The sequence below is a fragment of the Oncorhynchus clarkii genome, chromosome 22, assembly GCF_045791955.1.
Source record: "Oncorhynchus clarkii lewisi isolate Uvic-CL-2024 chromosome 22, UVic_Ocla_1.0, whole genome shotgun sequence".
NCBI classification, from domain to species: Eukaryota; Metazoa; Chordata; class Actinopteri; order Salmoniformes; family Salmonidae; genus Oncorhynchus; species Oncorhynchus clarkii.
In genome coordinates, this window is record NC_092168.1 from 12,574,560 (window position 1) to 12,590,784 (window position 16,225).

The 16,225-nt window shown below is 46.0% G+C and overlaps 1 protein-coding gene across 6 annotated transcripts in view; it reads right to left on the bottom strand.

Moving 5' to 3' along the window:
* Window positions 1-216: 216 nt before the first annotated feature.
* LOC139380414 (histone deacetylase 4) overlaps window positions 217-16,225 on the bottom strand; it is a 227,265-nt gene continuing 211,256 nt past the window's right edge. For all 6 annotated transcript variants that reach the window (XM_071123071.1, XM_071123070.1, XM_071123069.1 and 3 more), the window contains 4 exons: window positions 15,552-15,685; window positions 4,516-4,600; window positions 3,912-4,047; window positions 217-3,693 (listed from right to left, as the gene is read on the bottom strand). In XM_071123071.1, the coding sequence (XP_070979172.1) occupies window positions 3,654-3,693; window positions 3,912-4,047; window positions 4,516-4,600; window positions 15,552-15,685 (395 nt within the window). In that variant the 3' untranslated portion in view covers window positions 217-3,653. The remainder of the gene's footprint in view (window positions 3,694-3,911; window positions 4,048-4,515; window positions 4,601-15,551; window positions 15,686-16,225) is intronic.

Consider the following 16,225-nt stretch of genomic DNA (forward strand, 5'->3'; position numbering starts at 1 on the left):
TGCTTTCGTTCTCAAATCCCGATGTTGTTGTAAAAAAACGTACTTCTGTCCATTCAGTGCTCTTTCCTTGTGCAGATATGTTACAGGGACAGAGACAGGCATGCAGACACACAAACCATGCAGATATGTTACAGAGGTGGTGGAAGAGTGCAGTAACCCAACAACCAGGCCCTTCTAATAAACCACAGACAATCCTCAGGCCTGGTTTGGAGGAGGAGAAGAAGAAAATGCCCCATGATAAAACAATTCAAAACAAAACAAAATGGAATGTCTTTTGTTGAGCATGATTAAGATCATGTTCAAATGACTATCTGGACACGCTGATAACCAGACAGTATATAGTCCCTTTAAAAAATATTGTTTGAATACAAGTGACTAAGCCATGGCGGCCATTGCTGTGACTGGTGTTTCCAAGCATCCTGGGAGAGCTCTGGATGATAGCTTATAAAAAAGGCCCCAAATACAATAACGGCAACCACAATTGAGACGCAGACTGGACTTTTAACTCGTAGTCTGCCCCCTTGGATGAGACTGGGTCCATTGAGATGACCCTTGACCTCACTAGTCATCTTCTACAGCCGTCAAAGGAGAGGGGCGGTTTGGGCAGGATGGGTGAGGTTAAAGGGTGAGAGGGGAACTATTGATGGGTTAACTATGACCCTTGGGCTTATAGTGTTTAGTCATTACAGGGCAACCCTTGTGTAATTATCATGTCATTCCAAGGCAAACCCTACTGAATTACACATCCTTTAATAGATAATATAGAGAAGGTTTTACAAACACAGTTAAAAGTGTTTGGTTGTTGGTCAGAAAATTTTACCTATGTAAGTGTGCGCAATACCAGTGGTCTTCGCACTGTAAACTCATGCTTGTCAGTGTTTTAATGGAGGAGACATCAGAGCTCCAGAAACAAGTGACTTGTCCCTTGTTTGGGAACAACCTTTCAACTTTTCTATGTAGTGTCAAGTATGAATAGAGCCTAAGTCAGTGGTGTACACTGTAAAGAAACAAATGGGATGCTACTGTACTGAACCCTCAGCCAAGGCATCCAGGAATAATGAACCCTCTGCAACCCTCTGCAACACCAGGAAGTGCCAAACCAGACCAGCGAATGAAACATGAGCAAATCACCTTGCAATACTAACTTTTTTCCCTCCCAAAACAAGATTGTAATATGTTATAATATACTTTTAGATTTTTTTTGTCATATATAAATCTACTATGAACAGACAGTATAGTAAATACACAATTGTTGGAATCATTATACAAAGTAGAAATATTTGCAATTCCACCCCCCCCCCCCCCCCCCCATCTCTCTCCATCCCTCCCCTTACAACCCCAGATCCTTTTGCCATGAAAAGGAACTGAACTCTCACTTGGTCGTGAGACAAGTCAACTGTAGAAAGTGTAACAGAGAGAAAAAACTGAAAATAATACAAGAACAACAGGAATACAAATGAAAAGTACAGAAACCAGAGACACAGAAGTCCACTTCAAAAGACAACAAGGACAAAAACGAAAACAAATAAAAAAAGACCAAAAAATATTGGTAAAAACCACACAAATGAAGTAGTCATCAAAACAACTGCGTTGGAAAAATCCGGAAGAAAGATCAATGCAGAAACAACATCAATCTTCCCCAGTTCTTCCTCCTTTACCAAAAGTAGAAACAAGTGATTATGACTTCAATGGAATAATGTAGAAGGTAGTTGCCCAGAGGCTAAACATGAGTTGGGGGTGTGGGTGTTCAATATACCGTATATGGATCACTATATCATTCATTCTCCATATTCTGCACTATAGGTGTTTGAGAACAAAGTCAACTGTGTGTGGTAAGAAAGTTTTTGGACAGCATGCGTGCAAATGTATTGTATGTACAGTTATTTAATGTGTCTCACACAAGATTGAATACACTTTCCTGTACCAAAAAAAACCCCAAACACTCCTAGCAGTAGCTATGACAACTGTGTCTGAGTGTATAAAGAGTTTGTTTACTGGATTGCGACGTGACACTCACGTACACACGCACATGCATGAACCTGTTCGCTAGCACCTGACACTTGAAGAGCACCTGTGTGGACAGAGAACATGGGTGCCACTTGCTCCTCTCCGAAAACTCACAGAGGTGGTATGTCCGTCTAATTGCTCTGTCACCATGGTAACAAAGACACGTGTTTTTTTTGTGTGAACAAAACGCCAAAAGAACGTCTCGTTGTATCTACTGCCCCTAAATGACTGTAAGATCGTCTGAACGTTGTGACATTAGAACGTTTTGAAAGGTGAGGGGTGAAAGTTAACAAAAATGGGGCAACTGTTCTAATTCCCTCACCGAGAACAACCTTGAATGTAAAGTCATGAGATAGTAAAATCTGTCTTATAAGCTTACAATACTTACGTGGATCCTGACTATTGCGCTGATAGGAGTGTCACGCTTTGGCTTAATTTCTTGCCTTACCTACTACCATTTTTGAACAGCATTCTCGTTTAAGATGGCAAGTCTCTCTAGTGCAGACTACAGTGCATGCTAGCTAACTCTTTCGAAAGAGGTGACGTGTATTTGGTTAAGGGTTTATATACCAGCTCGCTACATCATTGGCTGATGTTTCAACCGTTGATTCAACCATTCAGTTCCACTGAAAAAGACTAACCATGTTAGTCCCTGTGTAGCATGGCAACTACCTTCTAAATGACAGTAAAGGGGGTTACGACGAGGTCAAAGGGAACAGGGATGGGACAGTGGGCTACAGGGAATTCAGGGTAAACATGCCAAGGGCCTTCTGTCTATGTGCCATCGTGCTGGCATTTCCAGTCTCGCCACAACATAAGGGGATGAGGTGTGAGGGCGAGAGGAGGGCACCTCTCTCCCCTCGAAAACTCATTTAAGGCAAAGCTCTTCGTCGTGAGTTCATCGTAGAATCCACCAGGCTGGGAAAAAAAGGCACAAACTCAGTCTTTTTACTGTCTGTCATCTCGAACCAGAAGACCTGGTCACACGTCCATCGTGCTCTCTCTCTCTTCCTCGCTTTGTACCCATCTTGCAACACAAAAAAAATGTCTGCTTTCGCCAATCAAAAAGTTGGCCAGAAATTTCAGCAAGCCCTGCGACGTCTCTCTTTTCTCAAAGTCTTTTGTGAATGGTAACGACTGAAAGTTCGTAAACAGTGTCGGAATTATATCATAGGGCGCTGTTGCTGTTTTTCAGTGAAAGGAAAAAGGAACAAACGACATAAAGAAAAATGAAAGAAGAGTGCTAACTTAGAAATTCGGTGTCTGGAGTGGTACTTCAGACAGAGAGTGTGTCTGTTACAAAAAAAGCATGGACACTCAAGGTCACCTTAGATCCCACTGGTCCTGAAGTAAAGATCCGAAGAAACCTGGCAACCCGAGGCTCCTTGTGTTCTGCCTCCTTACATAGAGACAGTACAACATATCGGTGGCCTTTTAGTCCGTCCACTCCGGACGAGCGAGATAGTGTCGTCTTCTGTTTCCGTTTCGTAACCGCTCAACATTGTCCCCTGTCCCCCCCGGGGCTGATGTGCCTTCTAGACAGGGCGTGGGAGGGGCCAAAGATTGGGGTCAAATTCAAACGGAGGTTAGTGGTTGGCTGAGGACTAAATGGGTGTCTGAATGGTAAAGGGGGCGTGGTCATCCCTTTACAGAGGCACCTCCTCCTCCATAGGCTCCTCTTCGCTCCTGGAGAAAGACAGGACAATGACACGTGTCACAAACAGCACAACCATACTCTATACAACCATAGACCGTCGTCGCACACACACACACACACACACACACACACACACACACACACACACACACACACACACACACACACACACACACACACACACACACACACACACACACACACACACACACACACACACACACACACCACCTTGGGAGAGACGTACCTCCTCTGCTTGTTGGCCACAGAGAGAGAGGCCATGGCAGTGACGGTCTCGGCCTCCTCCGTCTCACACTGACGAGCCTCGCTCAGAGAGTGGCCCAGTGTGGAGGCCCCGCGCTGCAGAGATCGCCAGTATTTACCTACAACACACGACAGGACAAAGGTCAAAAGGTGATTATTACATAGAGCAACTGGACAAGATGTCAAACAACGTCTGTTATCCAGGGCCGAGTGCTGCTATGGTAAATGCACGCTGGCAAATCAAATGGCAAATCATTTGCTGGTTGTACTGTAGCTTGGAGCTGGGAAATATGAACCAAAATAAATCCATATTGCAATAAATTGGCTCAATTGATGCGATAACGATAAATATAATCCGTTTATAACATTAATGTGCTCCACAGTTATACTTTTTGAAACTACTACTACTAGTTTGATGGTTGTAGCCATCAATTGTCCCATTAACAATCACCCATATTAGAAAACGTATTTCATTTCTAACTTCACATTTCTCGCCAAGTGATCGGTAAAATCATTTTGGGTTTATCGTCCCAGCTCTATTGTGAGTGGGACTGTTTCCCGTGTGAGTAGAGTAAAGGGTCACTCACCATGTTCCTCCAGCACCTTCTCCATGGAGTGGACAGCGTTGGGGTTGGGCCTCTGCTGCATCACCTCCTCAGGGATAGGATCCAACTGGACGGACAACACGCACACAGGAGTGAGTGACAGGTTAGATACAACACGGCGATAGCAGAACAAAAAAAACGGAAGATCTAAAGATCACCCCCCCCCCCCCTCTGTGGATGACTACTTCTGACTGGGGACCTCTGCCCAGTGTTGAATCACCCAGCCAGTCCAGCGGTGGAGAACAATTTGATTCAATAACAAAAAAGGCTCACAGATGAACTGCAGCCTCCCACTCGAGGAGCCACTCTACACCACAGGCTACAATGTGTGCTTTGTGCTGGGTCCCACTTTACACACACACATACAGAGCACACACACACACACAAAAAGAGAATGGCGCCGGAGGGAATAGCAGTCTTTTTACGGGCTCCTGACCAATTGTGCTATTTTGTGTAATTGTTTTGTGTGCTTATTTAAAAAAAAACTTAACGTTTAATCATTTCCTATGACTGAAAAGAGCTTCTGGACATCAGAACAGCCTATCACTAACCTCGATTTGGACGAGGACTTCTACTTCAATGAGTCGGAGGTGAAAGACATATTGAATATCCCGGACCAGGCACTTGAAGACGGAGCTATAGAGGCTGGCGCACAGGCCACCTGGTGAGACTACAGCGGCGAATGAATAAATCGCCTCTACCCTCTTTTCTATTGGCAAATGTGCAATCGCTGGAGAATAAACTGGATGAGCTTCATTCGAGACTATCCCATCAACAGGACATGAAGAACTGTAATATACTATGCTTCTCTGAGTCATGGCTGAACAAGGACATTTATAATGTACTGTACATCTAGCTGGTTTTTGTATGCATTGGCAGGACAGAACGGCAGAGTCCGGTAAGATCAGGGGTGGTGGTGTGTGCCTCTTTATTAATAACAGCTGGTGCGCAATCTCTAATATTAAGGAAGCCTCGAGGTTCCGCTCGCCTGAGTTAGAAAACCTCATGATAAGCTGCAGACCATACTATTTACCAAGAAAGTTTTCATCTGTATTTTTTGTAGCTGACTATTAACCACCACAAATTGATGGTGGCACAGGGCTGACAGGGCACAGACTGGAATATGTTCCGGGATTTATCCGATGGCATTGAGGAGTTTACCACATCAGTCACTGGCTTCATTAATAAGTGCATCGGTCCCCACAATGACAATACGTACATATCCCAACCAGATGCTTGGATTACAGGCAACATCTGCACTGAGCTAAAGGCTAGAGCTGCCGCTTTCAAGGAACAGGATACTAATCCGGACGCTTATAAGAAATCCCGCTACACCCTCCGACGAACCATCAAACAGGCAAAATATCAATATAGGACTAACATCGAATCCTACTACACCGGCTCTGACGCTCGTCGGATGTGGCAGGGCTTGCAAACTATTACGGAATACAAAGGAAAACCCAGCTGAGTGCTGCCCAGTGACGCACCCTACTAGATGAGCTAAATGCCTTCTATGCACACTTCAAGGCAAACAACACTGAACCATGTGCAAGAGCACGAGCTGTTCCGGACAGCTATGATCACGCTCTCCGTAGTAAGATCTTAAAACAGGTGAACATTCACAAGGCCATAGGGCCAGACCAATTACCAGGAAGCATCTGCTGACCAGCTGGCAAGTGTCTTCACTGACCTTTTTAACCTCTCCCTGACCCAGTCTGTAATACCTATATGTTTCAAGCAAACTACCATAGTCCCTGTATCTAAGAACGCCAAGGCAACCTGTCGAAATGACTACCCCCTGTAGCACTCACATCTGTAGCCATGAAATGCTTTGAAAGGTCATGGCTCATTACTAAGCTCATTACTAAGCTAAGGACCCTGGGACTGAACACCTCCCTCTGCAACTGGATCCTGGACATCCTGACGGGCTGTCCCCAGGTGTTGAGGGTAGGTAACATCGAATCAACCACGGTGACCCTCAACAAGGGGTGCTAAATCCCCTCCTTTACTACCTTTTCACCCATGACTGCGTGGGCGGGCATGATTCCAACACCATCATTAAGTTTGCTGATGACACGACGGTGGTAGGCCTGATCACCGACGATGAGAGCTTCAAGTTCCTCGGTGTCCACGTCACTAAGGACCTACATTGGTGCCAACACACCAACACAGTCGTGAAGAGGGCACGGCAACGCCTCTTCCAACTCAGGAGGCTGAAAAGATTTGGCATGGCCCCTCAGATCCTCAAAAAGTTCTACAGCTGCACCATTGAGAGCATCTTGACTGGCTGCATCACCGATTGCTATTGTAACTGCTCGGCATCTGAATGTAAGGCGCTACACAGGGTAGTGTGTACAGCCTAATACATCACCTGGGACTAATTCCCTGTCACCCAGGACCTCTATGACAGGCGGTGTCGGAGGAAGACCTTGAAAATTGTCAAAGACTCCAGCCACCCAAGTCATAGACTGTTGTATCTGGTACCACACAACAAGCAGTACCGGAGTGCCAAGTCTGGAACAAAAAGGCACCTGAACAGATTCTACCCCCAAGCCATAAGACTGCTGAACAGTTCATCAAATGGCTACTTCGACTATTGACATTGACTCCTGTTACGTTCCCCAGTTGTGTTGTAGTTTGTGTATTTGCATGTGTTTTATTTCAGGAAATGGCTTCCTGAAATCCCTCAAGCAGCTGATTGGTCGACTCCAGGGCTAATTGGAGAGCTGACCCCGCCCCCTCGTCAAGACACAGCTGTCTCCAATTATACATTCATTCTGAAGCTATATAAAAGCCAGTGTTCTGTTCAGGAGAGAGAGATTTGGAGGTAGGGATTGCTGAGAGAGATTTGGAGGTAGGGATTGCTGAGAGAGATTTGGAGGTAGGGATTGCTGAGAGAGATTTGGAGGTAGGGATTGCTGAGAGATATTTGGCGGTAGGGATTGCTGAGAGAGATTTTGCTAGAGAGATTTGCTAGAGTTTTGCTGGGAGGTCATTGCAGAGCGATTGTTTGTGATAGAGGTTGATTTTGCTGGGAGTTCATTGCTGAGAGTGGATATGTTCTGTGAGTTTGTTGCTCAGGTAGAGCTTAGTTGATGTCCTCTGTTTCTTAGTTTGTTTGTAAAATTGTGTAATATTCTGTTTCATTTGTTCCCAGGGGGGAAGGGGAAGGCACCTTGGGAGTGCTTAGGCAAGAGGCCCGCGGGCATACATATACCCGTAGTATATTCACTGTCTAGGCACACTAGGTAAGACCTGGGCGGACCACTCCCTGTATTTTGGTTAGGGCACCAGGTGGTGCTAAATTAGGTAAGTAGTGGGTAGGCAGGTAAGATAGGAGAGGGGGCTTTGAGATTTACTTTCTTTGCTTTGGTTCCGTCCAGCCCCTTTTCCCCATATTACAGTGTAAAGGAATAAAGTCCTTGTAAACGGTACCACATTCTGCCTGTTGTCATCCTTACTCGCACCTACAGTCCATACCTTTTTCACTTCACGGAGAGTTTAGTTGTAGCAGGGTGTTGCGTTCCCTCTTCATAGAGGCGTGCGTAACAACTCCCTTTATTACAGATTTAAAAAAACAATTGTACTTGTTTTACACTCTCTTGTACTGGCTCTATGCACAATCACACGTTACACTGACACACACACACACGCTGACGTCACACCCGCACACACACACACACACACACAGCTGCTACTCTGTTTATTATGTATCCTGATTGTTATATATCCTGATCACTTTTACCGCTACCTACATGTATACTGTATTACCTCAACTACCTCGTACCCCTGCACATTGACTTGGTACCGATACTCTTTGTATATATCGTTGTTATTGTGTTACTTATGTTTACTTGTGTTTTTATTCAGCTAATATTTGTCTTCCTTTTTAACTCTGCATTGTTGGACATGAGCTCATAAGTAAGCATTTCACTGTAAAGTCTACAGCTGTTGTATTCACGCATGTGACCAATAACATTTAATTTCACTTGAGGCGCACACACACACACACACTCTGAGTGTTAGGAGAATCAGACGAAGGAAACAGGGCATTCCCAAACCTGCTTTTCCAATCCGGAATGATTACATTTTCCTCTGGCTCACTGTGTGTGCTGCATTTCTTTACCCCCTTGTGAGCAGAACCATTAAAATAAAGACCCAAATACTTCCATGTATAAACACTGGACGAAATATAGGCACACAGACGTCTTTTTTCCCTATCATAACCTTGCTGAAAAGAAAGTGGAGGAGGAGGAGGTAGAAAAAGGCTTGAAACATTAGAAGAAGAGAGGAGAGGAAAAAGGGATCGCCGGTCGGTTCCGTTCGGCACAAGCTGGAATTTTTGTTTTAATTAAAACAAATAGAGGGTGAGGAGGGGATGAGGAGAGTGAAAGGAGAGGCATACTTTAAACCTGGCTGTGGCACGACAAGCTGCATTATACACACACATACACAAGCATGCACATATGCACAAGTACACGCACACACAGCCGCACACACCAGTGATGCGCGTGTTGACGCAATAATCCGCAGGTGGGTTTAGGCTCATGAAATATAGTGAGGATGAAGGGCAGGGTGGGGGTGGGCGGGTTGAATAAAGAGAAAACATCTAAAGGCTACATTGAGGTTTTTAATTTCCTTATTTTGATCTGCCATTAAGTGCGTAAGCCTAAGCTTCTTGGCCTAAGTGTACGTGCACCAAACACACGCCAATCACCTTTAGGGAACTTGGGCAGGAAAAGTTAACCATGTCGGAGTTTCGTTCAATAAGAGAAAGCTGTGAAATGGAGAGTTGAAATTAAAGAGAGGGGCCAGAACAGTAGCCTCATATTTGGGAAAGATGTTATGTGCGATGATTGAGGCGCTACACAAATTTGACAGTCACAAGACGGGGGACTTAAACTATGGCACGTCAAGGGAAATGCAGAAGGAAGCAGTTCTTTCAATAAAATGATACACCAAGTGTACATCTGAACTCGGGAACAGGAGTGGAGGAATACTATTTTATTTTAGCATCTTGAGAGAATGAATGCGCGGTTAGGGGACATCTGTAAACATCGTTATCAGCATCATAAAAGCTGCTAAGTTTTTCAAACACATAAAATATGCAAGCCAAAGCGAAATCTTATCAGAAACATGTCGGGTCATTTTCACAGCAATTCCCTGAAAACCGTTTAGGGACAAACAGAGAACAATTTTTCCAGTTCATTTTGCGTTTTCTCCCCGGTCCCTAAATGTCTTTGCTGTGCGAGAGAAGCAGAGATGAATGAGAAAACTTTACCGACGTCAACAACGTCGAAGCATTCATTATATCGATGTGTGACACATTTTCTGGTGAGCAAACTTGATTTAGTCTTCCAGGGCAACAGGAGAGAAGCTGCATGTATCTATCTTTGACTGAACAGCGCATTTTCTATATTTGTAGGTTAGGGTCGAGTGCGGCTCCCAGATTTAGACTTTATCACATATAGTCGGATGGTTGCGGATGGGTTATTAGCAATTGCCCGTGGGTGCGGGTGAACAAACAGCAGACCCGCACACATAGAATCACAGAATGGTTTGGGGTACTGTACAAAACACATGCGCACACACTTCCCCACACACACCAATACCCTATCATTCACTCCCTTGAGCGGCACAGCAGTGGTGCACATGGATGGCTGCAACGAAATTTCAGCGGCTTTAGAGGAAACGCGAAACTGTGTGTCTGTACTAAGATCAAGGTCTGGGGGCTGTCCAACACACACATGCGCATAAGAGACAACAGAGGACTTTGTTCACTTTGGGGGTCACTCACACCAGGTCCTAAGTGACCCACCAAACAGAAGGAGTTCCCTCTCAAAGCACCCCTACAGAAAAACTGTTTTCACAGTATTAATATCTGTATATCATCCATATTCACACTGCTCTGATATCAATGGTCTTCAAGGACCCCACTAATACTGCTGATTTGGTACAGTCCAATCATTGCCCTTGTTAGATAACTGCTAGTTGTCCCCCACGATGAAATCGGTTTTGACGAATGATGTGTCTTGTCATAGAGATCCGGCTTTTACAAAATGATTGGCACAAGGGGGGCTGACCGCTGCATAATTTGTGCTGTTGCTTTGTTTGATATGGTCACCCTAAGGGACCCTTGAAATACTGCTGAGTGAGTTCCCTATTACTCATCCTTCTTTTTCCTTTTGTTAAAGTTGGAGAAATACATTTTTACAATAGTGAGCCAAGATCCACAAATGTGTGTGTGTGTGTGTGTGTGTCTATGCCCCCTATTGTGTTTGTGTTCACCTCCGGTCCCTACCAGCCAAGTCATCTCTCCACCACTGCCCCCCCCCCCCTCTTTCCCTCTTCCCCTGCCCCACCACTACCCCCAGAGACCCGCTGCCTCCAGACTGGCCTGGCACCGTAACCAGGGAGGGGGTCCCCACATGGGGCCAGGCTGGGGGGCTCGGGGGGCTGTCTGTCTGTCAGCTTGACGGGCAGCTGTAAACTTTAATGGCTCTTGTCAGCACTCTCCGGGCCTATCTGGCAGGTATGACACACACGGCGCTCTCCGCGGAATCCACAGTGATGCAAGGCCTTTATTTGAGTTTCTAACCCCCCCCCCCATCCTCCCTCTTCTCTATCTTCACAGCAAGAAAACCATCAACTTTTTCCAACAGAGAGCGAGAGAATAGCTTTTATTGGAAGATGGTGTCCGTTGCTGCCTGCATTGTGTAAATCCAAGCCTTCAAACGCATGAGAGGGAAGCCAACAAATTCGAGACACCACACGAACCAGAGGCTCTGAAGGAATGTGGCCCCGGAATGAAAAAAAAAAACATTCTGGGGAAGGCAGTGAAACCATAACACTGGTGGGAGGAATTTGACTTGTTCAGCAGACTCAAGACACAAGGCATCTATTGTTTTTTTGTTTGTTTTGCATGAACGTTGGATCGACCACTGACACCCGTTGATTACGTTATATGCTAATTGAACGAGCTAACTAATTATCGAGCAGAGCAGGTGACCTTTCTTGCTGCATTGTTACATTTCCGTTCGCTAAAGAGGGTGAAACGCCAAAGCCAGAGAAAGACAAAAACGGACCATGCTTAATGTAGCTAGAGGGTAAGCACAGAGGATGACCTCATCGGCGACTGGCAACAATTAGCGTATTAGCCTGTTGTTTATCAAATAATTGCTAACGACCACAATTTGGATGAGAGGGCGCAACATCTGTTTGCACACTACACTCAATTAGTCACGAGGTCAGAGTTGACTAGCATCGTCGCCAATGCATCATTCATGAGAAATTTAACTAGAGAGGCTTTGGCGATTACGCACTCAAACGGTGAAGTAAAAAAAGGCCTGTATAGTCCATTCACCAATTTGTATCATTTTTTTTCCCCCAACCTAATCCGAGCCACTTTCAAAGGGAACCCAATGCTCATTAAAGCAAAGCTTGTCTTAACCTGCCAATAAAACGGGGGAATATGTTTCTCACTGTGGAGTGGCCAGTAAAACGCTCGATGCACAGACTACGATCACACGGGAGGCGGTGGGGCTGTAAACCCAATCCAGAGGTTTGGCCCTGATTGTGAACTTATTTAAACTCCTAGTATTTCTACATTTGAGATCGTATTCTTAGGCCAATGAGAGACCAATGAATTATTTTGGTAATGCATTTTAGTCGCGTTTGCTTGAATAACATAACTGAAAGCCCTGCTTCTGTGACGTGACAAACAAATAAAGCAGTAGACTAGCTGACTGGCTCATTACCCCTTCATCACTACCTAACACACGCATCCACAAATACACACAACCCCGTTCCTCTCTATCTGCCTCATCAAATCGCCGCTGGCGAGAGTCATTGCGCCGCATTCCATCTCCATTACACTGGGCCTTATGCAAAGACTGATAAAACACTCGCTTCCTGCCATTTTGATTAGAGACATTTGAACTTTTATCTGTTATTGTCTCCCCTGCCTTGTGTTCTCCTTCTTGTGCCATTAAGACTTGTTGAACCGGCCATCACACTAACGAGGGACTGATCTGCACTTGTTCAAAGACTGGCTGGGCTTCCCAATGAGAAGAGGCAATGAAAAACACAGCGGGTTTGGCCAATCACCAGTGTCTAAATACGGCGGCGGCTCATGGGCAGTCAAAGGCGACTAATGAGCCGTGTGTTCCAACTCCTTATCAATGGTAATGTGGCGTTTCACGTGTGTTCCTGGTTCTGCATTTTTCCACTTGCCCAACGTCCGGAGTGAAACTCAAACCCTGGAGCTTGCTGGTTTATGACAATAGCTTCCTCCCCCGACTTCGAAAGATTCCCCAATTTCCTTTGATTCTCCGATCTCTCTGGGAGTTGTGAGGGTAAGAGCTTTCAGATGTGGGCTGGTGACGGGGTCCTGGAGAGAAGGGCGAGAAGGGAGCCCTATGGGGCCAGGGCTGGTGCCTCTTTTTCGACTTCCAGACTCCCCGCCTTGCTCACCCATCGACCCCCAAAACAGCCTTCTCTCCTGGATACTGAAACCTGAAACCTTCTTAGCCCCAATCCTTTCAGGAGTAGCCTGCCCTTGTTCCTCTTCTTCCCCCCTTTCTCTACCCTCCTTCATGGCTCCATATATTAAACCAAGCCATAACCATCAGTGGTAAATTGAAGGAACTTTGGCGATCCAGCTCAGAGCTGTTAAGATTGTTGTTCTTCTGACAGGTTGACGTTAGTCCACTGTGGAGCTTAAATTCCCCTTCAGGCATTGAGGTTTCTTTGGTGGGTTCAGAACAGTTTGACCGCATTTGACCATGTTTCAGTCGGCCTCTCATCCGCGCCCAGCTTGTCCCGGTCACTCTGAATCGAAGCTGCAACCCGTTTGGGGCGCGGTCGCCTGTTGATCGCTGCTTTCTCTTTGTCTGGGGCGGCTGGTAGCAGTGACCACGTTTTATTAGCGTGATCCAGCGTTATTGTTCTGTTTGTTTTGCATCGGGCCCAAGATCCACATTGGAGCGGAGCCATCCGGTCTTTTATGGTTCCAAGAGCTTATTTACTGCCTTGTCTGGAGGGAGGACTGGAATAACACAGGCACCAAGGCCTCTTATCAGCCAGTCCAGTCTAACCTGACCTCGCTATCTCTTCCTAGCCGTATCCTCTATCTATACTCAACTTCACCAGCATCTAGGGCAATACTAACAGTGGGCATGACTATTCATCATACATGTGCATCCTTAACTTCACGGTTAGCCAGCTAGCTACTCTTCCAATGTCTCTCACTCATTACTCCAGAAATGTGGACAATTAGCCGGTGAGCACATGAAAAGAAATCCAAGCGGTGCCTCCAAATTTGCTACCCATTCTGTTGAGCTTATAAGGTAATTCCAAAATGCCAAAAGGTACAGTTTACTTGACTTTTAATCATGTAAGTATGAGGTTTCCAACCATAACAAAACATTTAGAGTACATACCACTCTTTGGTGCACTATTAGAGTGAGGTGTGGGTGAATGTATTGGTGCTTAATAAGAGGCAGTACATTACGAGATATAGCCCCACACACCTCGTTAATGGAGGTTTTAAAGTCGCACTGGGCTAACTGGCTAACGGCTTCAGCAGGTTATCTCCTTGTCTGTGTACCAAAAGGCACCCCATTCCCTACACAGTGCACTATAGGGCCCATGTTAAAAGTAGTGCACTATATGGGGAACAGGGTGCTGTTTGGGACACCACCCTTGTCCCAACGACAGAAAACACGCAGAGGGTGTGTGTTTGTGGCCTGGGTCGGTCTGCAACAACACATAGAGGCGGTCACTTATAAATAAATGAAGTTAAATAAATAAACAAAGTTTATACAAACGCAGGACTCAGGTCCCTGGAAATTCACTTTTATCAGAGGCTCTATTTCAGCCTCTGACCACAGCTCCCCCTCGGTTTTAGACATTACATCAGCACTTCATCTGTGTGTACTAGCCAAGGGTCAGCACTAGCCAAGGGTCAGCACTAGCCAAGGGTCAGCACTAGCCAAGGGTCAGCACTAGCAAAGGGTCAGCACTGGCCAAGGGTCAGCGCTACCCAAGGGTCAGCACTAGCCAAGGGTCAGCACTAGCCAAGGGTCAGCACTGGCCAACCCATTTATTGTCTTTTAATACGTCAGTTTATTTCAAGTGCGATTATTCATTATTTATATAGGACGCCATGGTCCCTATCGTGCACTACATACGAAATAGGGTGCCATTTGTGACGCAGTCAGAGAGTTTGTTCAGCTCCAGGCCCAGCCTACACACTCCCACAATTAACCTCAGATTGTACAACTTAAAGCTTGTTACTTCCTCCCTTCTCCCTGGCCACTGGCCATGGGATCCTCCCACATTGGGCGTTGGGGACAGAGAGAGAGAGATACAATAGATTAATAAGGGATGGAGAGAAAGAGAGAGGATGCAGAATAAATAACAGGGTCCCTCCATCTCTCAACTCACTGTTCCAGAGTCTCTCTTTCTCTTCCCCTCTCCATCTCTCTGTCAACTCACTGTTGCAGACTCTCTCTTTCTCTTCCCCTCTCCATCTCTCTGTCAACTCACTGTTCCAGACTCTCTCTTTCTCTTCCCCTCTCCATCAACTCACTGTTCCAGACTCTCTCTTTCTCTTCCCCTCTCCATCTCTCTCTGTCAACTCACTGTTCCAGACTCTCTCTTTCTCTTCCCCTCTCCATCTCTCTGTCAACTCACTGTTCCAGACTCTCTCTTTCTCTCCACCTCTCTCTGTCACTCTCTCTTTCTCTCCACCTCTCCATCTCTCTGTCAACTCACTGTTCCAGACTCTCTCTTTCTCTCCACCTCTCCATCTCTCTCTGTCAACTCACTGTTCCAGGGTCTCTCTTTCTCTCCACCTCTCTCCTTTGGCGGAAACATTGGGCCAAGGCCCTTTAAGCACCACACCTCTGGCTGAGCCTGTGATTGGACTAAATGTGTAGAGACAGTCTCCCCAAACAGGTGCAGTGGCAAATTATTGACAACAATTATAGAAACCCCTCCCTCATTCCTAGTCTTACCTCATTTCCTAGCAAAGCAGAGACGCAGGCTTCAGAGGCATCGCAGATGGCAGTGAGGTCATGGCCCCCCTCCAGGGCCAGTACCAGGCGTCCCCCGGCCAGCCCCATCAGCTGCCTGGTCAGGTAGCCGAAACCTGGGGACAGGAAATGCCAGAGGTGGGGGTTAGAGTTCGTCTATGGCGACTCTGGCACTTGGACGCTGATCAAAAAAAATGCAGACAGAGAGTAAGGGGAGGAGGGAGAAAAGGGTATTGCATCATATTTTCTCTTTTAGGTTTTAGAAAGAGAAGGTACCAGAGATTTACTGGGGGATAAATGCATAACACGAGACAGATTTAATCTTAATAAATGTGGCTTAGTGTTTTGGCTCGGGCCACCAATGTTTGATCTTCTGGGGGTGCATTCTGCCATAGCACCCTCAACCCCCCCTACCCCTCCTCCTACCCCTCCTCTCTGTAAGCCCCAGCTCTAGACTGAGATCTCAGAAATGGTTTTAGGGAAAGCGCTTTGCTGGCACGCTCACGGTGCTGCTCTACATGGGCCAAAGACAGACGCTTTCAAACAAACTTGATCCTGTAGCTTTGTGAACATGAGGGTAAGAGGTTTCCTGCTCTGTGGCATGAACAGGGCATTACAGTTGGATCTGATCGTATGCGGGTGTGTGTGCTTGTGTG